The sequence below is a fragment of the Mus caroli genome, unplaced genomic scaffold (genome assembly GCF_978045245.1).
Source record: "Mus caroli unplaced genomic scaffold, Mus_caroli_1 scaffold_7, whole genome shotgun sequence".
In the NCBI taxonomy this organism is placed as follows: Eukaryota; Metazoa; Chordata; class Mammalia; order Rodentia; family Muridae; genus Mus; species Mus caroli.
In genome coordinates this window covers 118,714,235-118,739,805 of record NW_028227262.1, presented here as the reverse complement: position 1 = coordinate 118,739,805, position 25,571 = coordinate 118,714,235, and the positions used below count along the sequence as shown (strand labels likewise).

General features: G+C 41.9%; 1 protein-coding gene and 1 long non-coding RNA gene across 2 annotated transcripts; one reads left to right on the top strand and one right to left on the bottom strand.

Moving 5' to 3' along the window:
• Positions 1 to 61: 61 nt before the first annotated feature.
• Positions 62 to 24,937, bottom strand: Tsga13 (testis specific 13). Its single transcript, XM_021165309.3, has 8 exons — positions 24,877 to 24,937; positions 22,968 to 23,140; positions 21,613 to 21,694; positions 17,902 to 17,973; positions 16,768 to 16,971; positions 11,694 to 11,836; positions 3,106 to 3,233; positions 62 to 325 (listed from the first exon to the last, which is right to left on the bottom strand). Exons 2-8 carry the CDS (start codon positions 22,988 to 22,990, stop codon positions 156 to 158), a joined length of 822 nt encoding a protein of 273 aa, XP_021020968.1. The 5' UTR covers positions 22,991 to 23,140; positions 24,877 to 24,937; the 3' UTR covers positions 62 to 155.
• Positions 12,975 to 19,809, top strand: LOC110296605 (uncharacterized). Its single transcript, XR_002378190.1, has 3 exons — positions 12,975 to 13,086; positions 17,566 to 17,626; positions 19,419 to 19,809. It is a non-coding gene; the product is annotated as an uncharacterized LOC110296605 (long non-coding RNA).
• Positions 24,938 to 25,571: the final 634 nt, after the last annotated feature.

The following is a 25,571-nucleotide window of genomic DNA, read 5'->3' as shown; positions in this document are numbered from 1 at the left end:
GTGGCCAGAATCTGCCTGGAGGCTCGCCACGCCCCGCTTCACAAACTCTGCAAGCCAGGTCTGAGACAACAAACAGGGAACTTTATTTGGTTAGTGACTTCTCCGGGCCCCCTCAGTTCTTGGAGAGTGAGGAGTGGGGCTTTAAGGATTTGTCTTCACCAAATGACAGCCGCATCTTTGACAACCCACTGCTGGGCCCTTCCATGGCGAAAGAAGCTCTCCCCTGGCACACTTCTTGTAGGCTTCTCTTCTAGGAGCTTTGAAAATGTCAGGGGTTCCCAAAGCACTTGCGAAGTTGGTGTTTCACTCTCTGACTTAATGGAAACTACAACAAAGCATAGGACACGTTGAATGTGCGACTCTGAGAGCACTAAAAGGAAGACATGATGTGATCCATTTGAAGAGACCGAAAAGCTGGTCTTAATTTAACTCTTTCCAAGAGGGTAGATTTGGGGACTGCCATTCCCAACTTCTTATGATTCCTTCTTCACCCAAGCCAGTGTAGTTTTCGTAGCTTTCACCATTTTCAATCTGCATAACACTCAAGTAATTTAAGGGATACTCATTATGTGTCTCAGTGCTTTTCCAAATGTTCTCTCTCTCTCTCTCTCTCTCTCTCTCTCTCTCTCTCTCTCTCTCTCTCTCTCTCTCTCTCTCTCGTCATCTCAGAGTATGAAAAACACGCTCTTAATGCCTTGGGCATCGAAGGCATCACATTTCTAGATGGTCTTTCCAGCTTCACCTGTTCTTAGGGCGTTGTCTACTTTAAGATCTTAAGGACAGTCCTTCCTCCGTTGAGGGCGTGGTTTGCCTCTTGGGCAACCTTCTAACCAAACTTGACAACTTCTACTCAGATCCCTATCTCTCTCTCTCTCTCTCTCTCTCTCTCTCTCTCTCTCTCTCTCTCTCACACACACACACACACACACACACACACACACACACACAATGATGGGGCATCATTTGGGGGACAGAGAAGATGTTAGCTTAGAAATGGCACCACTAGTAAAACACCCTGGCAGCTTTGTTATTGTTGAGGAAATGCACCATAACTCTCTGTCCGTTTTAGGTACAAAAGTAAAGCACTCATATTTGGAGAGGGCATATGTAGTCGCCATAAATGACACTAGAGCTGAAGGCTATCTCATCCTGACAGGGCTTAGAAAAGGTCCTACCTAGATTATGTTACATACCCTTAAGAAAAATCTCAAACTGGGCATGATAGCACACATCTTTAATCCCAGAGGGCAGACCTCTGAGTTCAAGGCCAGCCTGGTCTACACAGCAAATTTCAGAACAGCCACGGCTATACAGAGAAACCTTGTCTTGAAAAACCAAAAAGAAAAAGAAAAATTTCCCATCATATATAGATTCCGCTGAATAATGTGCCCAAACCTTAGTAATGGTGCCACTTAAGATGTTACTCCATCCCGATTAAAAATAATATGCTAGGGACTGGAGAGATGCCTCACTAACTAAGAGAACTTATTGCTCTTGCAGAGGACATGAGTTCAATTCCCAGCACTCACGTGGTGGCTCACAACCATCAGTAACTCTAGTTCCAGGTGATCGGATGCCCTCTCCTCTGATCTCTGTGGGCACCGAGCACATAAGTGTTAAGCAGATATATACACAAGCAAACCACTCATACATAAAATGAGTAAAACTAATTTTAAGATGTAAATACTATACTAATGATTCTAGCCACCTCAGACTTATATAAAGTCTGACCAATATTCATCATGTAAAATTTCTCATGAAAGAAATAGATGTTTCCTCTTCTACAATCTTTGGCTGAAAATGAAACAAGCTTTGGAGAAGAGGCCCTCTTCTCCCTTGACTATAGCCATTAAGAGGTAGGTAAGGACTGGGACATGAAGCCTGGCGATTGCTCAAAACAGGTAATGTGAGAGGAACATGTGGAAGAGTGAATAAACTGGAGCTGAGCTCTTTTAATCGAGATTGATCGCTCTGCTGCCTCAGCTGTTTCCCACATTGATCTAGGGGTTTTTTGGTTTGATTGGTTTTTTTCCTCTCTTTAGATTGGTCTTAGTTGTATATGGGGAATCAAGGAGAAGCATAGGTAGGGATAGGATGGAAGGGGTAGCAATAGGAGGAACAGAGAAGAGGAAAGGAGCCAGTGGAAGGGTATATATAACCTATACCGCTAGGAAATGACTGCCTTATGCTAAAGCTATGGCAGTGCAGTGTAAAGGCCCATCAGTGCGTGTCTAAACTACAGTTGTACATTTGACACCCTGGAACCCTTCAGTGAGGCCAACTACATAATGTAGAAAATCTAAGCCCATGTTTATATAATATACGAGGCCTTTCTTGGTCTAGCCTGTTGGTTCCTTTGGTGTTTAGTAAGAGTCTAATGCAGAGGCCCCTATGGGTGTTACCAAATGAGACACAGTATATGAGGATCCTCACTAGACCTTCTACATGTCCTGGTCCCAGCTCTCCCTTAACCCCGTCTCACGTCATCCCAGAGAGACTTGTGGGCCTCTGAGACTCACATACTTTTTATGGTGGTGATGTTTCAAGACAGGTCCTGGAACTCACTATGTAAACCAGGCTGGTCTCAAACTCCTGAAATATGCCTGTCTCTGCCTCTCAAGGGCTGGGATTAAAGGCATGAGCCATTGCATTTAGCTTACAATGTACACACTTAAGCTTTGGCCCTTTAAAGCAATTTCCCATAAAATATGAAGGTTATGCACAGATAAACATTTCAACCTATATGTACCTAAATATCAAAATCCTGTTGTCAGCAACTACGGTAGATTAATTACGGTAGATTATAGCAAATTTAGTCTGAGGGGTGTTTGTTCGTTCGTTTGCTTTTAGCCTTGAGAATCCATCATTATAGCAAAAACTATCGAAGTGTTAGATGATACAGGGCAGGAAACCCTATACTTCTTGAACCTTCTTGAAATTTGAGTATAAAAATTGTCTAGCACCATCTTAACTTCCTTCTAGGAAAATTAGTGTCTGAACCTACCACAAAAGATGCCGGCTCAGTCAACTTCTAAGCCTCGTAGATTCTCCCTCCCGCCTACTTCTAGGTCCAGTAAATCACAGTGCAGAAACAGGAGACCTTACCATGTTTCTTTGTCTCTCTTTGGCAGGCTGGAGCAAAGATGAGGTTAGGATACTTTTTTTTCTGTTTCCTTAAAGCATAGATTTCAGAATACTTCCCTTCGATGTTGAAATCACTGTCGGTAGAAAACCTTAACCAAAAAAAGTATATAGTTGGTTGGTCTAGGACTGTAGGTGAATAGCACTGGTCACCTAAAGGTCATCTATATCCTCAGAAATCCCAAGGAAGAAGAAAGGACAATAACTAGAAAGCTGGGGTTGTTGGTTAAAAAAAAGATGGAGGGTAGGGTTTGAGAGCTTAACACACTGCAAACCTTGTAGCCAATTCCAAAATCAGTATCAAATAAAAATCTCCTATGAATAGTTTCAAATAAAACCTTTTTATATTTGCTAAAATAAGTATTTGATGCCATGAGTGCATGCATCTGTCACACATGCACATATGTGTATGCAAGTGTAGAAGCCACATGCATGTTTTGGGCATCTTCCTCATATACTCTCCAGCTTATTTTTTTGAAATAGGGCTTCTCACTGACTCTGGGGTTTTTGAGACTGTCTGGCCCGGAATCTCCAAGAATCATTCTCTTTACCAGTGCTGGCAGAAAGGGCTTACACCACACCACCTGACTTTTTTTTTTAATTTTTTTTAGGTGTTATAAATGGCCACATTGATTGTTCTTTTAACATAGAGACTGTTTTTTTTCTTTTAGCTATTAACATAATACCCACATGAAAAATCGTTTGCTATGATTGAATTTTTTTTAATATTTTTTATTAGGTATTTTCCTCATTTACATTTTCAATGCTATCCCAAAAGTCCCCCGTACCCTCCCCCCCCCCACTCCTCTACCCAACCACTCCCACTTTTTGGCCCTGGCGTTCCCCTGTACTGGGGCATATAAAGTTTGCATGACCAATTGGCCTCTCTTTCCAGTGATGGCCGACTAGGCCATCTTTTGATACATATGCAGCTAGAGACAAGAGCTCCGGGGTACTGGTTATTTCATATTGTTGTTCCACCTATAGGGTTGCAGTTCCCATTAGCTTCTTGGATACTTTCTCTAGCTCCTCCATTGGGGGCCCTGTGATCCATCCAATAGCTGACTGTGAGCATCCACTTCTGTGTTTGCTAGGCCCCGGCATAGTCTCACAAGAGACAGCTATATCAGGGTCCTTTCAGCAAAATCTTGCTAGTGTATGCAATGGTGTCAGCGTTTGGAGGCTAATTATGGGATGGATCCCTGGATATGGCAGTCTCTAGATTGTCCATCCTTTTGTCTCAGCTCCAAACTTTGTCTCTGTAACTCCTTCCATGGGAGTTTTGTTCCCAATTCTAAGAAGGGGCAAAGTGTCCACACTTTGGTCTTCGTTCTTCTTGAGTTTCATGTGTTTAGCAAATTGTATCTTATATCTTGGGTATTCTAAGTTTCTGGGCTAATATCCACTTATCAGTGAGAACATATCATTTGAGTTCTTTTGTGATTGGGTTACCTCACTCAGGATAATGCCCTCCAGGTATAGCCATTTGCCTAGGAATTTCATAAATTCATTCTTTTTAATAGCTGAGTAGTACTCCATTGTATAAATGTACCACATTTTTTTTATCCATTCCTCGGTTGAGGGACATCTGGGTTCTTTCCAGCTCCTGGCTATTATAAATAAGGCTGCTATGAACATAGTGGATCATGTGTCTTTCTTACCAGTTGGAACATCTTCTGGATATATGCCCAGGAGAGGTATTGCTGGATCCTCTGGTAGTATTATGTCCAATTTTCTGAGGAACCGCCAGACTGATTTCCAGAGTGGTTGTACAAGCTTGCAATCCCATCAACAATGGAGGAGTGTTCCTCTTTCTCCACATCCTCGACAGCATCTGCTGTCACCTGAATTTTTGATCTTAGCCATTCTGACTGGTGTGAGGTGGAATCTCAGGGTTGTTTTGAGTTGCATTTCCCTAATGATTAAGGATGTTGAACATTTTTTCAGGTGCTTCTCAGCCATTCAGTATTCCTCAGGTGAGAATTCTTTGTTTAGCTCTGAGCCCCATTTTTAATGGGGTTATTTGATTTTCTGGAGTCCACCTTCTTGAGTTCTTTATATATATTGGATATTAGTCCCCTATCTGATTTAGGATAGGTAAAGATCCTTACCCAATCTGTTGGTGACCTTTTTGTCTTATTGACTGTGTCTTTTGCCTTACAGAAGCTTTGCAGTTTTATGAGGTCCCATTTGTCAATTCTCGATCTTACAGCACAAGCCATTGCTGTTCTATTCAGGAATTTTTCCCCTGTGCCCATATCTTCGAGGCTTTTCCCCACTTTCTCCTCTATAAGTTTCAGTGTCTCTGGTTTTATGTGGAGTTCCTTGATCCACTTAGATTTGACCTTAGTAAAAGGAGATAGGAATGGATCAATTCACATTCTTCTACATGATAACTGCCAGTTGTGCCAGCACCATTTGTTGAAAATGCTGTCTTTTTTCCACTGGATGGTTTTTGCTCCCTTGTCAAAGATCAAGTGACCATAGGCGTGTGGGTTCATTTCTGGGTCTTCAATTCTATTCCATTGGTCTACTTGTCTGTCGCTATACCAGTAACATGCAGTTTTTATTACAATTGCTCTGTAGTACAGCTTTTTGTTATTCCAGATGAATTTGCAGATTGCTCTTTCTAATTCATTTGAAGAATTGAGTTGGAATTTTGATGGGTATTGCATTGAATCTGTAGATTGCTTTTGGCAAGATAGCCATTTTTACAATGTTGATCCTGCCAATCCATGAGCATGGGAGATCTTTCCATCTTCTGAGATTTTCTTTAATTTCTTTTTTCAGAGACTTGAAGTTCTTATCATACAGATCTTTCATTTCCTTAGTTAGAGTTACGCCAAGGTATTTTACATTATTTGTTATTATTGAGAAGGGTGTTGTTTCCCTAATTTCTTTCTCAACCTGCTTATTCTTTGTGTAGAGAAAGGCCATTGATTTGTTTGAGTTAATTTTATATCCAGGTACTTCACCGAACCTGTTTATCAGGTTTAGGAGTTCTTTGGTAGAATTTTTAGTGTCACTTATATATACTATCATATCATATGCAAAAAGTGATATTTTGACTTCTTCCTTTCCAATTTGTATCTCCTTGATCTCCTTTTGTTGTCGAATTGCTCTGGCTAGGACTTCAAGTACAATGTTGAATAGGTAGGGAGAAAGTGGGCAGCCTTGTCTAGTCCCTGATTTTAGTGGGATTGCTTTCAGCTTCTCACCATTTACTTTGATGTTGGCTACTGGTTTGCTGTAGATTGCTTTTATCATGTTTAGGTATGGGCCTTGAATTCCTGATCTTTCCAAGACTTTTATCATGAATGGGTGTTGGATTTTGTCAACTGCTTTCTCCGTGTCTAAGGAGATGATCATGTGGTTTTTGTCTTTGAGTTTGTTTATATAATGGATTACGTTGATGGATTTCCGTATATTAAACCATCCCTGCATCCCTGGAATAAAACCTACTTGGTCAGGATGGATGATTGTTTTAATGTATTCTTGGATTCGGGTAGCGAGAATTTTATTGAGTATTTTTGCATCGATATTCATAAGAGAAATTGGTCTGAAGTTCTCTAACTTGTTAGGTCTTTCTGTGTTTTAAGTATCAGAGTAATTGTGGCTTCATAGAATGAGTTGGGTAGAGTACCTTCTACTTCTATTTTGTGGAATAGTTTGTGCAGAACTGGAATTAGATCTTCTTTGAAGGTCTGAGAGAACTCTGCACTAAACCCACCTGGTCCTGGGCTTTTTTTTGGTTGGGAGACCATTAATGACTGCTTCTATTTCTTTAGGGGATATGGGACTGTTTAGATCGTTAACTTGATCCTGATTTAACTTTGGTACCTGGTATCTGTCTAGAAATTTGTCCATTTTGCCCAGGTTTTCCAGTTTTGTTGAGTATAGCCTTTTGTAGAAGGATCTGATGGTGTTTTGGATTTCTTCAGGATCTGTTGTTATGTCTCCCTTTTTCATTTTTGATTTTGTTAATTAGGATGCTGTCCCTGTGCACTCTAGTGAGTCTGTCTTAGGGTTTACCTATCTTGTTGATTTTCTCAAAGAACCAGCTCCTCCTTTGGTTGATTCTTTGAATAGTTCTTGTTTCCATGTGGTTGATTTCGCCCCTGAGTTTGATTATTTCCTGCCGTCTACTCCTCTTGGGTGAATTTGCTTCCTTTTTTTCTAGAGCTTTTAGGTGTGTTGTCAAGCTGCTAGTGTGTGCTCTCTCTAGTTTCTTTTTGGAGGCACTCAGAGCTATGAGTTTTCCTCTTAGAAATGCTTTCATTGTGTCCCATAAGTTTGGGTATGTTGTGGCTTCATTTTCATTAAACTCTAAAAAGTCTTTAATTTCTTTCTTTATTCCTTCCTTGACCAAGGTATCATTGAGAAGAGTGTTGTTCATTTTCCACGTGAATGTTGGCTTTCCATTATTTATGTTGTTATTGAAGATCAGCCTTAGTCCATGGTGGTCTGATAGGATGCATGGGACAATTTCAATATTTTTGTATCTGTTGAGGCCTGTTTTGTGACCAATTATATGGTCAGTTTTGGAGAAGGTACCATGAGGTGCTGAGAAGAAGGTATATCCTTTTGTTTTAGGATAAAATGTTCTGTAGGTATCTGTTAAGTCCATTTGTTTCATAACTTCTGTTAGTTTCACTGTGTCCCTATTTAGTTTCTGTTTCCACGATCTGTCCATTGATGAAAGTGGGGCGTTGAAGTCTCCCATTATTATTGTGTGAGGTGCAATGTGTGCTTTGACCTTTACTAAAGTTTCTTTAATGAATGTGGCTGCCCTTGCATTTGGAGCATAGATATTCAGAATTGAGAGTTCCTCTTGGAGGATTTTATCTTTGATGAGTATGAAGTGTCCCTCCTTGTCTTTTTTGATAACTTTGAGTTGGAAGTTGATTTTATTAGATATTAGAATGGCTACTCCAGGTTGTTTCTTCAGACCATATGCTTGGAAATTTGTTTTCCAGCCTTTCACTCTGAGGTAGTGTCTGTCTTTTTCCCTGAGATGGGTTTCCTGTAAGCAGCAAAATGTTTGGTCCTGTTTGTGTAGCCAGTCTGTTAGTCTATGTCTTTTTTGGGGGAATTGAGTCCATTGATATTAAGAGATATTAAGGAAAAGTAATTGTGGCTTCCTATTATTTTTGTTGTTAGAGTTGGCATTCTGTTCTTGTGTCTTCTTTTTGATTTGTTGAAGGATTACTTTCTTGCTTTTTCTAGGGCGTGGTTTCCGTGGAAAGATAATGTGTGAATTTGGTCTTGTCGTGAAATACTTTGGTTTCTCCATCTATGGTAATTGAGAGTTTGGCTGGCTATAGTAGCCTGGGCTGGCATTTGTCTTCTCTTAGTGTCTTTATAACATCTGTCCAGGATCTTCTGGCTTTCATAGTCTCTGTGAAAAGTCTGGTGTAATTCTGATAGGCCTGCCTTTATATGTTACTTGACCTTTTTCCCTTACTGCTTTTAATATTCTATCTTTATTTAGTGCATTTGTTGTTCTGATTATTATGTGTCGGGAGGAATTTCTTTTCTGGTCCAGTCTACTTGGAGTTCTGTAGGCTTCTTGTATATTCATGGGCATGTCTTTCTTTAGGTTTGGGAAGTTTTCTTCTATAATTTTGCTGAAGATATTTGCTGGCCCTTTAAGTTGAAAATCTTCATTCTCATCTACTCCTATTATCCATAGGTTTGGTCTTCTCATTGTGTCCTGGATTTCCTGGATGTTTTGAGTTAGGATCTTTTTGCATTTTGTATTTTCTTTGATTGTTGTGCTGATGTTCTCTATGGAATCTTCTGCACCTGAGATTCTCTCTTCCATCTCTTGTATTCTGTTGCTGATGCTTGCATCTATGGTTCCAGATTTCTTTCCTAGGGTTTCTATCTCCAGTGTTGCCTCACTTTGGGTTTTCTTTATTGTGTCTACTTCCCTTTTTAGGTCTTGGATGGTTTTATTCAATTCCATCACCTGTTTGGTCGTGTTTTCCTGCAATTCTTTAAGGGATTTTTGTGCTTCCTCTTTAAGGTCTTCTACCTGTTTAGCAGTGTTCTCCTGTATTTCTTTAAGTGAGTTATTAAATTCCTTCTTGATGTCCTCTACCATCATCATGAGATATGCTTTTAAATCCGGGTCTATCTTTTCGGGTGTGTTGGGGTGCCCAGTACTGGGTGGGGTGGGAGTGCTGCGTTCTGATGATGATGAGTGGTCTTGGTTTCTGTTTGCCTTTCGCCATCTGGTAATCTCTGGAGTTAGTTGTTATAGTTGTCTCTGGTTAGAGCTTGTTCCTCAGGTGATTATGTTAGCCTCTATCAGCAGACCTGGAAGACTAGCTCTCTCCTGAGTTTCAGTGTTCAGAGTACTCTCTGCAGGCAAGCTCTCCTCTTGCAGGTAAGGTGCCCAGATATCTGGTGTTCGAACCTGCCTCCTGGCAGAAGTTGTGTTCCACTCACCAGAGGTCCTAAGATCCTGTGGAGAGTCCTGTGGGGATCTTAGGGGTGTCTGCAGACTCCGCGCCCAAGGTGCCCCAGTGCTGGTGCTGACTGGAAGGGACTTGTGACCCTGGTCATGCCTGGTTTTCTGCTTCCTTAATTAATGCAGTCTCAGGTCCCTCGAGATTGGATTGGAACAGCAGTTGTGTTCCTCTCACCAGAGGTCCTAAGATCCCGTGGAGAGTCCTGTGGGGACCTTGGGGGTGTCCGCAGACTCCATGCCCAAGGTGCGTCGATACTGGCACAGACTGGAAGCGACCACCTGGCTTTTTAACATGGATGCTGGAGATCAAATGTAGGTCCTCAAGTGTGTGCAGTGAGCAAGTTACTGAGTCATCTCCCCAACTTTAAAAAGACCTCCTTTTTATTTGTATCCTCATAGAATTCGTTCCTCTGGTCCTTACCTCACACTTTTATTTTTCTATATCTTAAAAAATACAGACCCTTAGGGCTGGAGAGATTCAGCAGTTAAGAGCTCTTTTCCAGAGGTCCTGAATTCAATTCCCAGCAACCACATGGTGGTTGGGAACCATCTATAATGGGGTCTGATGCCCTCTTCTGACATGCAGGTGTACATGCAGACAGAGCACTCCTACATATAAAAACCAAAACAAAACATAAAAACAAAAACCACAGATCTTTAAATACATTTTCCTTTACTCTTGAAATTATTGTCAGTGGAAAACTTTAGTTTTGCATGGCTGTGTTTCTTTTATTAGCATATAAGTGATGATATAGGACGTGTTTGGAAGCTATATCTTATACGGATATTTTCTTATTTCAATGTTTCTTATTGAAACATGTTTCAATAAAAGATTTTCACACAAGCCAAGCAGTTGTAGTGTACACCTTTAATCCCAGCACTTGGGAAGCAGAAGCAGGCATATCTCTGAGTATGTGGCTATCCTGATCTACAGTGTGAGTTCCAGGACAACCAAGGCTACACAGGGAAAAAAAAAAAAACCTATCTTTAAAAACCAAATTAAAAATAAAAAATTTTCATACAAAAAATATATTTGAAAGTGATTTTCCTCCCCTAATTCTTCCCTGATCCTACACAGCCAATTTTCTATTTTCTTTCCTTCTGACTCCAAAAAAAAGAATTAAAAACAAAAACCAAAAAAACAAGAAACACAAAAAACAACTCACAAAAATTAAAAGCAAGCTAGACATGCTAGTGCATGCTTTTAATTCAAGCAGTCAGGAGGCAGAGGCAGGTGGATTTCTGTGAGTTCAAGGCCAGCCTGGTCTATAAAGTGACTTCTAGGTAGCCAGGGCTATATAGAGAAAACATATCTCAAAACAAACAAACAAAAACAGAAATAACGGAAGAAAGGAAGAAAGGAAGAAAGAAAGAAAGAAAGAAAGAAAGAAAGAAAGAAAGAAAGAGGAAGAAGAAAAGAAGGAAGGAAGGAAGGAAGGAAGGAAGAAAGAAAGAAAGAAAGAAAGAAAGAAAGAAAGAAAGAAAGAAAGAAAGAAGAAAAAAGGAACGGAGAGAGGGAGGGAGGGAGGGGTTAAAAAGTCCACAAAAATGCCATTAAATTTGTTTTGTTGTGTTGATCAACAACTCCTGGGCATGGGGCCCACCCTGAAATGTGGTTGATATAGTTAATGAGACTCCACTGAAAAACAAAACAAACCAAAACAATTTTCCCTTTGCCAGCAGGTACCAATTGCAGATCGTTTCTTGGTTATGAAACCAGGTGTCTGCTTTTCCCTCTCAGTTCTGGGACCCTTCTGTCTTGAATCTGGGAAGATCTTGTCTAAGCCTCCATGGTCTCTATGAGTTCACATTGTGCCTCAGTCCTACTGTGTCTCCCTTACCTGATGGTGAGGCCCTACTGCTAAGGACAAAACTTATGTCATGGAACACAAAGGACGTCTTATGTGTTCTGACATCTTTACAACCACACTGCATGGGGAAGCCTGTCCAGCACATTCTCTTCCAACTGACCTAACCCCAAGTCTCCCGAGCTTCTCTCTGTGCTTGCTAATTATACAGCAACGTACACAAGGGAGAGGACAGAAAACAACAGGCCCGATAAGAGCTAGCACTTCACCTAAACCACTGTTGTTCCTTGAAGGTAGGATCATCTAGCCGTTTCATAGGGAAGACTGGCTTCAGCTCTGGTTTTAACTTCTTTTTCTGAGACATTGTGGGAAGGAAGTCATTCTTGTTGGGTTTGCACCGATAGAGAGTTTCCTGAGGATGGGGAAAAAAAAAAAGAGTGAAGGGGAAAGGAAACTGAGGCTCTAGAAGTTGAAAAATGGAGCTGAGTTCCTGGCCTAAATCACAATGGAATGTGAAAAGTTAAAATGGCAAACCCAACCTACCAGAGAAAAAGAAACCACAAAGACCACAAAGAGGAAGTGGGGAGAGACCCATTTTATCCTCAGGTAACTTTCCCAAAACTGGGTTAGTTTCTGGAGTAACTGACTGGACTCCGTAGCCATGGGCTCCTGAAAATTAATGGCAGAGGAAGTTCCTGGGTTTGGAAGAGTTTATGGCAGAAAAGCTGTGCCCTGCTCTGAGTTACTCCATATTGTGTAAAATGGTGACTTTTTAGCTGTTCTTTCCTTGGGTGACACCATTTAACAAAGGAGCTTTCAGCTTCATTTTAAGAGCAAGTGTGGAGAAGGAGGATTCTGTATTTTGTAGCCCACATAGAAACCACCTTCTGTTCAGCACCGACCCTGAAGCAGACTGAGAAATAACTTACTCCTAAAACTGAAGGGTACAACACTCCGATAAGGTCTCTTTAAACTTCTCAAAGTCTGAAGCTTCTATATCCCTTTTCTAGCCATTCCCGAAATCTTCACATTTGTGGGTGGATGGATGGATGGATGGGTGGGTGGGTGGATGGAGTCACCACGTGACACACAAAGTGCACAAAGTTGAGAGTTTTTATTAGTAGTTAAGATTGTAATAAAACAATCTGTGTTTGCCAGCAGCCAGCTATCAAGGGAAATCAGGACTGCTTGGCAAATTGCAGCCAACCAAAGCAAGCAAAGGGGTTTGTGAGTTTATTGTTACTTAATGAATTCTGACACTGGGAAAAGACACAGGTGTGCCTGTCTGTCTCTGACACAGCATACTTACAACAGACCCAATCTGTGACTTGCTCGGAAGATCAAATATTTAGGGGTAAATCGGGAAGCCAACCCATGGAACTCTACCTTCCTTCCTTGGAGACAGCTGCCTTATCTGCTATGTTCTTTCTTTCCTGTTTTTTTTTTTTTTTTTTTTCTGCTATGGAAAGGCCATAGAATGAGTGGTTTTATGAGGTCATAATTTTACCATTCCTAAAGGTCACATAATCAAAAGCTTTCAGACTCTTAAAAGTCATCCAGTCTGACTGGCCACCTGGCTCTCACATCCCATCCAGAATTTTCCTGTCAAGTGATCCAGTTGTCTTATACCTAAAAACAAAGCAACACCAACCTAAAAGACAGGTAAGCTGGCTCAGCAGGTAAAGGTGATTGCTGTTCAAGGCTGGCAACGTGAGTTCCAAACCTAGAACTAATTCCACGAAACTGTCTTCTGACTTGCACACATTCTAATACCTCCGCGCCTGCTCTGCCTTCTCCATGGAACACACACACTAATCATAATGGCAACGATGCTAAGAACAAGCTTCATCTTTAATCAGCTAATACATGTCTCCTTGTAGCTTTTTTTCCAAAATAGTTCCAGCAGAATGAAGCCAGTGCCTCTTACATAGTACACTCAATTAAAAAAAAATCCACCAGGTTCCACCTAGGTTCTGTTTTTCCCGAGATACACAGTGTCAATATTTTAAACTATTTGTCACCTGACTCAGTTTGAATTGCCTTCTTCTTGTGATTTATCTTACTAGAGAAAGTTACGAGTAATGTTTTCCTAACGGGAGGCTATGTAAAATGAGACCCAGGATGCTGGGAGCAGCAATCACATGATACGTCCCTTGACTCCTTTGAAATGTCTATTGAATAGTCATAACCTCTGCTGAGCATCTCCCTAAATTACACTATCTAAACCTCCCACTCATTCTATTTCCCCTTTCTGATTGTTTTTTTCCAAAGCACCTGTCACATTATACACGATCTGCATGGTTGCTTCTTTGCGGTCTGCATAGAGAGTTTAAATCATTAGACTTACACTTCAGTAAAGTAAAGACTTTAGAATAGTCATGGATATATCCTCAGTCTCTTAGCCTTCATAGGATCTGGTGCATAGGAGAAGAGAAATGTTTGTTGAACCGATGACCAAGCTATCAATTGACATATTAAGCTTTTACTTTCCTGACTTGAAAATCTTTTTTAAAATACTTGGTATCACCACTGGACTATTGCATTTCCATTCTGAATTCCTTCTCTTTGAGCTGTTTTAGTCTGAAGATACAGGACCTTACGCAAATTAGCAGGTGACTTAATGAAATAGCACAACCAAAGCACTAACATGTAGCTAATGACCCTGCCATTAAAAACAGGAGAAATCTTAGCAGAACTGGGTCTGGGGACAACAAACAAACAAACAAAACAAAACAAAACAAAACAAAACAAAACAAAACAAAAGGGATGGCGAGATGGCTCTGTAGTAAAGGTAGAAAAAGGGGCTTGTTGCCAAGCCTGATGATCTGAGTTCTATCCCCAGGACCTACATGATGGAAGGAGAGAGCTGACCCCAGCAGGTTGTCCCCTCCAACCTCCACACGCCACTCTCTCTCTTGTTGTAAAATGACTTATATTATTTGACCTAACCTGTACAAAAGACATAAAATCCTGGTATTTTATTTACCGGCTGTAAACCTAGATTGGGCAGAATTTGAGTCATTCTAATTTACTTCTTAGCCATGTGTCCCTTGGGACTTGTTGTTGGGCCATTTCCTCTCCATCAGTCTGTCCTCAGGGTCCATTTCACTTTGGGCATGTGCTTCTGGCCCATCACATCTAACAAGGGACATGTGGCTGGGAAGTACAATACCAGGATTTTGTGTCTTTTATATGGGCTAGCTAAAATAATACATCTCACAGAAAATAAAGCCTTTTTTATTCTCCTTTTGTTTTTTTATTAACATTTAAAAGCAAATAAAATAAGCAGGAACTGGACGTTATTTAGAAGCCAAGGTGGCACAAGTAGAGAATTGCCATCTTGTCTTAAGCATACCACATCACTAACAAATCCCTTCTGTGTTCTTCCTGTCTCCTCTTCCTCCTCCACTCTCCTCTTTCCCCCTCCCGCCCTCCCTCCCTCCTTCTTCTCAAACTCTGAAACTTCTGTAGCCCCTTTGCCCTTTTGCAACAAACAACAAACATATATACATACATACAGAGAGATGCAATCTATAGGACTATATCTATCTCCTTCCCCCACTCCTGTTTCCTCCCTTCCCTGTGCCTTCAACTAGTACATGCCTAGCCCTTGGACCACCCCTCTTTCCATGGCTTGATTCTTCCAGGACGTCACCCTGTATGGCCTTTCATTTTCCTTCCCATCTCCCTAATCTTTGTTTTCTAATTCAGGTGCTAGAAGTTTGAGGGAAAAAAATCTGTGATTTACTCAGGGATTTGGTGGTTAGTAGAGTGGTTGGTTTAATTTTAGCTTGTTTGGTTTGGAGAGGTACTACTTTGTACCACAGGTCAGTTACCGGCCTAGGAATTTTGTTTCACTGGATCTAATATCTGGTCCATACTAGGAGTAGAGATGTGGTTATAGTGTATGAAACAAAGCCTCTTAGGCATTCTCGTAGGAGACGGGGCCACAACCAGAGGCATCAGGGAGGGAATGAGAGCAGCAACTGTTGATGTGCACATTCCTCAGCTTGCCTACTGGACTCTGCACTGTGCCCAGGCACAGTAAGGAATACTTTTCTTATATGTAATCCAGGACCAAAAAGAGTAGGGGAAGGAGTATTAAAGAGCTGTTCCAGCCTTTAGAATCTGGTCCTTAGTACTGCCCACTAATAAAGTGCCACCAGGACCACAGCCTCGGGAGGACAATCAGGGGCTCACAAGGGATAGCTTTGGAAAGAACTCTCTCCGTGCACTTAGGTTGCACGCTTGCTTTCCTTTTCCTTCTTTGTGTTAAAGAGAACAGCCCTGGCTACATTTGTTTCTTTCTCAAAAGCATGTTAGACCCACTATCATGATAAGCACTTGAAGCTACTGTGGCAGGGCACAGATTCTGAGGCCACAGACAATGAACCCATGAGTTCTTTTCTCTCGTTTTGGCATCCTTCACCTAGTGACTAAAAAAGTTCCAACTCCCAACTCAAGGTTTGTTCTAAGGATCAGTCACTGGGCTACCCCATTTCAAGACTCTAGTCGCTATAAGACTCTTTCATCTGTACTGCCAACTTATTTAATTTCTTCCCAGGAGATTGGGTTCACTCTCTAGGCTGTCAACGTTTTCCTCAGCTCCTGATTCCCAAATATCCCTTAAATTGACTTTCTTTCCTTCTTCCGCTATTTTGAAAGTAGTTCAGATTTTCAGCATTGCTCATCTCAAGTATTAAAGTAACATCACAATTCATATCTCTGCCTTTTGTCTCTTCTACAACTAATGCATCTTCCTTCAACCTGCAGATGTTCCTTCTAAAACACAAATCTGATCGCACCCTTTCATCCCCTGCCTCGATTTCTTGCGTCCCTAAGCCTTCCGACGTTCCTCAGGAACAGTTCTCCCATTCTGCCGTAGTGAGTCACCTCCTTGATAACCCCCTTTTCCTCTCTAGATTCTTCTCTGGCATATGTAATTTCTATACTTTAAGTGTTCTTGGATTGTTCACACGTCCTGGTACAGTAGAATTGTTCTACTGTGGATCGTTTATTGATTATTTGATGCCAAGGTTCTTCAGGATAGAATTTGTCCTACAGTCATCTTCATGGTCTTGTTCTGGTTTCTAGCTTACTGAAGATGTTCAGCAATTATTTTTTATGTATTGTTTTAAGACAGCAGTGTCTTGCTATGTAGACCCTGCTGACTTCAAACTCAGCAGTTTTGGTTTCATGGAGTGGCCCCGGGCCTGAGGAGGAGGTAGTAGCATCCTAGTAACCCTTCTCTAGGTTAATTTGGCTCTCTCTGTGTTTACTCCAACCCCTGCCTCCATCTGGTCCATACATAGGCTGCTAGGAGACTTTCTTGGGCATCTTTACCTTTAACTGAAACTCCGGGGGGAAGTATATTGTAGCACCATCCTTTTCCTGACTGATGGAGCAGGGCGGTGGGTTGTTAGTCATGAGCAGTAACGTCATATCCTGATCATACTCTGTCACCTTTAACATGAAACTATTCATGTTCTTCTTTTGAGTCAGGAATCTCTGCAGTTTAGTGGGCTTCAAAGGCTCATAGTATTTGGCCTGAGGAGAGAGAAAGATTTCCAGACAGACTGAGGAATCAGTTGGCTAATTTTTTTTTCTCTCTCTACAGGATAGGCTGAGAGGCTGAATAGGACCCAACCAAACCTGCCTTTAAATTTGTTGATTTGAAACTTTTGGGAGCTCTCTGTTACAACCTTCATTTGGAGCTGCAAATAAACTAGGGGCTTAGGGGAAATGCAGCAGAGGGGTTTCCATAGTAACAGAACAAGATAACTAAGGCCATTCACAAAAAGAAAGAAAAAAGGGAAGAAAGAAATGAAGGAAGGAAAAAGGAAGAGGAAGGGAAGAGAGAGGAAGGGAGGAGAGGGGAGAAAAGAGGAGAAAAGAGAAGAAGAGAGGGGAGGGGAGGGGAGGGGAGGGGAGGGGAGGGGAGGGGAGGGGAGGGGAGGGGAGGGGAGGGGAGGGGAGGGGAGGGGAGGGGAGGGGAACCATCATTCAGCTTCCTTGCACAATAGGAGCTGTATGGGGCTCAGCCTGACTGGCCTTTCTCTGCCTGTCTCTGAGGCAGAGGGGAGCTAGGTGCGGGAGCCAGGCTCAGCTTTCCTCTCATGCCCACCATGCGTCTCTTTCCAGGCACACACATTACTAACAAGCTCTGGATCCTGTTAAAAGAGAACATCAGTCACGAAGCACAGTGAGTCACTGCAGGTGTGGGTGGGGAAGGGACAGTCACCAAGGAGCTTGCTTTTCTCTGACTAGGAAGACTAGAGGGGGATGGGAGGAAGGAGTGTGGATTACATTTCCCCTGATTTCTTCTATCCTCCCACCTCACAACCAAGTCCCAGCACTGTATCCCCAAAGTGGTTCCATCTCTCAATACCGGAAACTGGGGATTATCTGAAGTCAGGGCTATGGACCCATTGCTGAGATTTGCCCTTAGAGGTCTCTGGGGGTATGCTTTTCACCTACCATGTTTGGATGCACTGTGTAGTGTCTGAGGTTCTTCAGGACAAATTTCGATTGTGCAGTTGTATCATACATCTGAAGACAAGGAACAGAATTAGTAGTCTCAAGTTACACCTCTCTGTCTCTGTCTCTGTCTCTGTCTCTGTCTCTGTCTCTGTCTCTGTCTCTCTCTCTCTCTCTGTGTGTGTGTGTGTGTGTGTGTGTGTGTGTGTGTGTGTGATGGTGATGGTGGTGGTGGTGGTGGTGGTGGTGGAGGTGGTGGTGATGGTGGTGGCCAGAGGCAAACATTGGGTGTCTTTCTCTTCACCTTATTTTTAACGCAGTGTCTCTCACTCATCCCAGAACTCACTGGGGGGCTAGACTGGCGGGAAAGCAAACCCCAGGGATCTGCCTGTCTCTGTCCAATTCCCCCAAAATACTAGAGTTATGGGTCTACACTGCCACATTTAAAAAGAATTAAAATTGGGTTTTCTGTATCCCAAGTTAACTTCTGATCTTCCTGCCTCTGCCTCTCGAGTTCCAGACACATGGAACCTCTGGGGTTCCAGGCAAGTGCCATCGTGCCTGTTTTATCCAGGATTTGGGGATTTAACCCAGGGCTTTGTGCATGCTAAGCAAGCACTCTACCAATTGAGCCACATTCCCAACCTTGACCTGGGGATCTGACCTCAGGTCCTTCATGTTTGCTGTATGAGCATTTACTGAGAAGAACCTATTCTGCCTGGGTTGTATTCTGGCGTTTCTAGAACAAGGTCTGGAGACAGGAGAGCAGGATCCTGAGATGGAAAGGATGTAGATTGTAAGGTGGACCTGCCTGGCTCTGTGTACAGTGACTAAGGAGATAACTCAGTCCACAAAGGTGCTTGCCACATCAGCAAGAGATCCACAGCAACCTCACAAAGAGCTGTGTGTCAGAGCACATGATTGTAACCCTGGCTCTGGGAAGGCAAATACAGATAAAACCCTGGCATTCCTTGCCTAGTCAGCTCAATCTAACTAGTGATCAGTGAGAGACTGTCTCCAAAGACAAGGTTCATGATTCCCAAGGAACAAACCCTGAGGACATTCTCCTGTCTCCATAGACAGACACATATACCATCTCCACAAGACCCTCACATGCAGACATACACAGAGACCCTCACACTCAGACACACACACACACAGAGACCCTCACACACAGACACACACACAGACCCTCACACATAGACACAGACACAAACACAGACCCTGATACACAGACAAAGACAGACAGATAGACACACACACACCCTCACACATAGACACGGACACACACAGACCCTGATACACAGATAAAGACAGACACACAGAGACACACACAAGTACCCTCAATGCCTCCCCCACAAGGCCCTGACATACAAACACAAACATACAGACACACACAACAGACACACACTGACACACAGACGGACAGACAGACAGACAGACACAAGACATCACTTGAAGCTGAAGGGCAGTAGGCAGGTGGAATCACACCTCCCTTCTTTCTTTTCCCCACACAGGCGTGCTATCAGGTGACATAACATGGGGCTGGCTGTTAAGGAGAAAACCAGTTACAAAAGAGCAACCTAAGAAGCGTCTTCCAGGGGCAACTCTGTCAACTGAGCTGGGAACTGACGCGCACAGGACAAGGGAGAAGAGAGAACACCTTGCATTTCCAAGTATCTCTGCAAATACAATTCTAGAGACGCTGAAACCGTTAGATTTTGATGCCCCTTCTGTCTAGTACTTAGGATCATTATATTGTGGGAATGCTGTTATTTGGACTGATAAAGGAAGAGCTCCTCTCCAAACCCTTAGCCCTGGGTTATCCAAGGACGAATGAAAGTAAGGACAACACTGGAGGCAGAGACCAGGAATTACGTTCTTAGTATTCCGGGAAGACAGAATAAAAGGAGACAAACATAATTCTGTTTTTGGATCATCAGCTCTGAAGAGGGAGGATGAAAGTAGAAAAGAGACCATCAAAGAGAAGAAGATCTCATGGTGGTGGGTGTTCTAGTTTGTTGCTATGATAAAAGACACTGGTCAAAGGCAACTTAGGGAAGGAAAGGATTCATTTGGCTTACACTTCCAAGTCGTAGTCCATCACTGAGAGAAATCAGGGCAAGAACCTGTAGCAGAAGCCATGAAGGAATTGCTGGCTTGCTCCCAGGCTTGTGCTTTACTAGCTTTCTAGCACAGACTACTTACTTAGGGAATGGTGCTGCCCACAGTGGACTGGGCCTTTCTACATCAATTAACAATCAAGATAAGTCCACTACAGATATGCCTACAGGCCAATCTGATCTGGGTGATTCTTCAATTGAGACTACCTGCTCAGGTGACTCGAGGCTGTGTCAGGTTGACAGTTAAGGCTAGCCAGGACAGTAGATAACAGAATATTAGTGAAATGAACACAGAAGATGGTGCTATTTAAGACAAAAGAAAGTGGTCAGCAAAAGGAGGCTACAAAACATGGAGAAAACAGTGGCAGGAGGTGGACACATAGGAATAAATTATACTGACACATACGTATGACATATTCAATGTCACATTGAAACTTATATTCTATGGTAGACTTAGTGGCATAGGTTTATGGTCTTGGCTACTGGAGACAGAGGCAGAGGCCAAAGGATGTTGAGTTCAAGGTTATACTGAGCATCTTTGTGAGTCCCTATATTAAAAGGTAAAGAAAGGACTATATTGGCTGGTTTTGTGTGTCAACTTGACACAAGCTAGAGTCATCAGATAGGAAGGAACCTCAGTTGAGGAAATGCCTCCACGAGATCCAACTGTAAGGCATTTTCTCAATTAGTGACCAATGGTTAAGGGCCTAGCCTAGGGTGGGTGGTGCCATCCCTGGCTGGTGGTGATCCTGGGTTCTGTAAGAAGACAAGCTGAACATGCTGCATGAAGCAAACTAGTAAACAGCACCCCTCCCCCACGGCCTCTGAAATCAGCTCCTGCCTCCAACTTCTAGCCCTGCTTGAGTTCCTGTCCTGACTTCCTCCAGTGATGGACTATGATCTAAAAATGTAAGCTCCACAAACCCTTTCCTCCCCAACTTGATTTTCGGTCATGGTGTTTTGTGGCAGCGATCAAACCCAACCAAGACAAGGAGTACGGAGCTAGCGCAGTGATAGAGTGATTGACAGGTGTACACGGGGACCTGTGTTTAGTTTCTAGTTCTACAAAACAAAACATATAAAACTAAACATTACTTCATATGGTAACTTTTAAAATCAATTAAACAGTGACTGGTTGGTGGTGGTGCATGCCTTTGATCCCAGCCCTCAGAAGGCAGAGGCAAGTGGATCGGTCTCTGAGTTCAAGGCCAACCTGGTCAACAGAATAAGTTCCAGGACAGCCAAGGCTACACAGAAACCAAGTCTAGAGAAACAAAAAAAAATTTTTTTTACATTAAAAAAAAATAGATTGCCGTCTAGTTGAGTTAGAATTTAATACTTCTTATGGTAAGTGGTTTTCAGTTTTGTGTCTTGATTTGTTGATGATATGCCCTTGTTACCGCCTCAACTTCTCTGTTCCTTTTTTAAAAATGGAATAAATTAACTTCACTCTGTATATAAATGTTTGTTCACCTTTGCTTTTACATAGGAAGTTTACAAACCCACTACTTGTAAGATAGTTTAAGGAACCCCAAGGAAAGATGACACAGGGACATATAAGGCTGTTGCTGGTTTTTTGTCTTCTTACCTCTTCATCATCTGGACCTAGTTGTTTCTCAAACCTAATAGAGACATTTCCCCCAGGCTTTGATCCACTGATTTCTTGAAACCTGAAAAGGGAGTGGGACATGCAGGTGCATTACTGACTCCTGAGCATTTCTGCAGGTCCACAGACTCCTCCGTTTAAGTTTGGGAAATTAACTCAAGAGGTTAGTAACTTAGGTGCTCATAACTCAAATAGATGCATCATATCCATCTTGCGTGTTGAGGAAAGGAAAACTTAAGATTCAGGGATTACTGGTCTTCTCTGAGATAAGTGGACACCTGCTAAGTTGAACTGAATTTTTTTTTTAGATCAAAGAGGTTTCTGTAGTAGAATGCCCAAGAAAATTATTTCAGACAGCTAGACCATCCTACTACTATTTTAAATACCTACCTGCTTGTCTTCCATATTGAAATGACCCTGACTTTGGCCAGTGATAGCTAATTGGTCAGTCATGAAAAGAAAGACAGCTAGGGAAACTCAACGAAATTTCTGATCCCTGTTGGCTTTGGTTAGATGAACGGTCAAATCATTTTCCTAACTACATCTAAAAGTTTCTTTTTCTAGAACTAGAGTAGTAAAATTAGTCACCAGTGGCAAACACTTGTGAAGAATTATTGTTCCCTTACTTTTCTGTCTTCCACCAGATATCCACTTTCTTTGAAGGAGAGGAGGAAGGAAGTTACAATGCCTAATTATAAAGTGTTTTGAAGTTCTTGACTCTTCTCTTCCCACACTGGAGACTGAGTCTAGGGACCTGCACTTGCCAGACAAGTGCTCTACCACTGAGATACATCCCTAGTCCTCCAAGTTCAGACTAAAGGGTTTTAAAATATTCCCGAACCTACTGGGTAGACTCAATTAAGTTCACTTTGTCTAAATATCTTAAAGTCTATGCCCTTTTGATGTATTCTCTTACTGTATGTATATAACAGTTAATACTATTGCATCATCTTTATTGTAGAACTTTACAATTTGTGTGTGTGTGTGTGTGTGTGTGTGTGTGTGTGTGTGTGTGTGTGTGTATGTGTGTTTACAAAGCTGCACAGGATCTTAGATTCTTCTGCAAGGTCAGTTTTAGGCCTTGAACTGTATGAAAAGCTCCTTCTTATTCCATCAGTACTCATTTTGAGCAGTCTGGTGCTTTCTTTTTGGCAAGAATCCTTTTGTTGCCACATGAAATATGGATCCAACTCTGTTTTGTTTTGGTTTTTCCTGCAAACAGTCAACTAAAACATATTTAATAAAGCTCTACCCTGTGATTCACAGCATCGAGGGTGCTATGCACGACAAAGTTAGTAGAAATCGGTGTTTACAGCTTAGCAAAGAAGACTTCATACTTGGGATTTTTCTTTGGGCCCATGGCTATTCACTGAGAACTGAACCAACTCGCAGCTAGTATTTATCAAGGCCTAAAATCAGTGCCTCTATGATTCACCATCTATGAGGCTTCAAAAGTCAATAAATTATTCTCTTCTTAGCACACACCGTGTGCCCAGACTCAATCTTGATCCTGTGTAAGAAACAAGAGAAGATTAATAAATAGTATTATAGATGTTGAAATTGAGTAAAGTCTGATGACCCTTGCCCTTGAGAAATTAAATTTATTTAACCAATGAGGGCAGAGGAAGGGAAGTAATTATGAAACCTGAAACATAAGAAGGAAAAATACAGCCGGGTGTGGTGGCACACGCCTTTATAATCCCAGCACTCGGGAGGCAGAGGCAGGCGAATTTCTGAGTTTGAGGCCAGCCTGGTCTACAGAGTGAGTTCCAGGACAGCCAGGGCTACACAGAGAAACCCTGTCTTGGAAAAAAAATTAAAAAGAAGAAGAAGAAGAAAAAGAAGAAGAAGAAGAAGAAGAAGAAGAAGAAGAAGAAGAAGAAGAAGAAGAAGAAGAAGAAGAAGAAGAAGAAGAAAGAAGAAATACACACTAATACATTAGTGACTTCATTTCTAACAAGTCTCAATTTCATCTGTAAAGTTAAATCATTAATTGAAGAATTTAAAGGTGACGGTCTAATACGGTTAATGGGAGATTTACCTATTTAAGGATTATAAATGAAATGAAATGAAATATGTACAATGGAAGGGGAAAGTCTGAAGAACTTCCAACTTTCAAGTTCCCTTTTCTTTCAACTTACAACAATCCTTATCTACAGCTAAGTCCTGAGAAGCTGGGGAAAGTGTGTGTGTGTGTGCACATGAGCACATGTGTGTATGTGTGTCTGCTATACTTTTTAAACAAGATTTATTTTACTTTTAATTATGTATGAAGAACATGTGTGCATGAGGGCAGGTGCCTGCAGTGGCCAGAGGTCTCAGATTTCCCTGAAGCTAAAGTGAAAGATAGTTGTGAGCTGCCTGAAGTGAGTGTTGGAAGTAAAATTCAGGTCCTCTGCAAGAACACCAAGCAGTCTTAAGTGCTGAGCTACCTCTCCAGTTCCTGCTGCACTTCTTAATATGGACTATCAGAAGTGTGAGGACCAGCTTAGGGAACCTGCCATTTAGAGAAAGGAGAGGTTAATGAGGCTTGGGAAGGAGGTGTCCTCAGGGATGTGGGACTTAAGAAGTCTTGTTGGATGGTGTGTGAAGCCTCCCACACTGGAAGGTTAGTGGCTGATGTTTTGAGTAGTAAGAAATAAAGGGAGGTAACCTATGAGGGCCTTAAAAATGAAGAACGTTGATAAAAACCACCATCTGGAAAAATGTTCCAAATTCTTATCAATAGGTTCCCCACATTAGGATTTATTTCTAGTTTGCTTGTCTACACTTACAAACAAACAAACAAACAAACAAACAAACAAGTCCAGACTTTGACTGGATTGACTTAAATCCTGCAAGTTCCCTTCTTGGGACGTCAGCTACTAAGTTCTTTGTTCTTTTTTTCATGTTTAGCTTTCCTAGAACTGTCTCTCTAGTTTTGAGTATGTATTAAAATTGAAATTAAAAATTTGCTACCGATGAGAAGTTGTACATCTTCTTTGTGTGCAGCCTAGGCTGGAGGGAAAGAATCCCACAGAAATAAAAACCACATTCACAACAGAAAGATATATCTGGGCGTGGTGGCCCGTGAGTGCTGTCCCAGCTACTCGGAAGGCTGAAGGAGAAGGATGCCTTGAGTTCAGGAGGTTGAGACCATCCTGGCAAAATAGAGAGATCATGACAAAGAAAGGAAAGGCATGCAGGACAGAACAGCAGGGAAGGAAGGGAAAGAGGAAGAAAGGAGAAGGACCTGGCTTGTGGTACCTTTAAGGATACTAGGAAATCTCAGGAAGAGACAAGTCCTTAACAGGGAAGCTTTCCGTGCTGAAGGCAATGAGTCTCTTCTAGATTCTGAAGGACTAGCAATCTAGAATGCTGAAGTACTCTGTTCTAAAGACAGAATGTAAGGGACAAAGACACACATTAAAAAAAAAATTCTGCATGATCTGTCCTTCTCTATCTGACCTGGCCTCTTCCTCCCGCTGACTGGCCAGCATCTCTTCATTGCTTCCTTAACCAACAGTCTCATCTTGTCTTTCAACACAGTAAGCGTGTTATACACACAGGGAGTACATCTCTCTCATACCCCCCCCCATCCTAAAACACACTCCTCCTAACCATTGGATTCTTCTTTCTTTATCTTTGGGCATTGTTTTTTGGTGTGCATTAAGTGTCTCATAGCTCTATTTGTATTTTGCTTACATACTCATCTAGTATGTAAGCAAAGTCAGCTAGCTCTTTAAAAATGGAAATGTGACATTTATGTATATTTTCAGCCACTCTGTGCTTTGTATGTTAGGCCCTCAAAGTTTATTTTAAAATATGTGATAATGCATCAGACACCATTCTAGGTCACCCAAACATAAATTCAATGTGTTTCTCAACCTTAATGAGAACGATTAACCCAGAAAGGAACACAAAGTGCAACAAAAGGTGACACCCACATTAGAGACAATCTC

What these genes read in the sequence shown, in the direction of transcription:
- Tsga13 (XM_021165309.3), bottom strand. Translation starts at nt 22,990, where the DNA reads ATGGGCCCAAAGAAAAATCCCAA. An exon ending in TAGGTCCAGATGATGAAGAG is followed by an intron (nt 17,974 to 21,612) that starts GTAAGAAGACAA and finishes CCTTGTCTTCAG; the next exon opens with ATGTATGATACAACTGCACA. An exon ending in AAGAGAGACAAAGAAACATG is followed by an intron (nt 326 to 3,105) that starts GTAAGGTCTCCT and finishes GCTTTGTTGTAG; the next exon opens with TTTCCATTAAGTCAGAGAGT.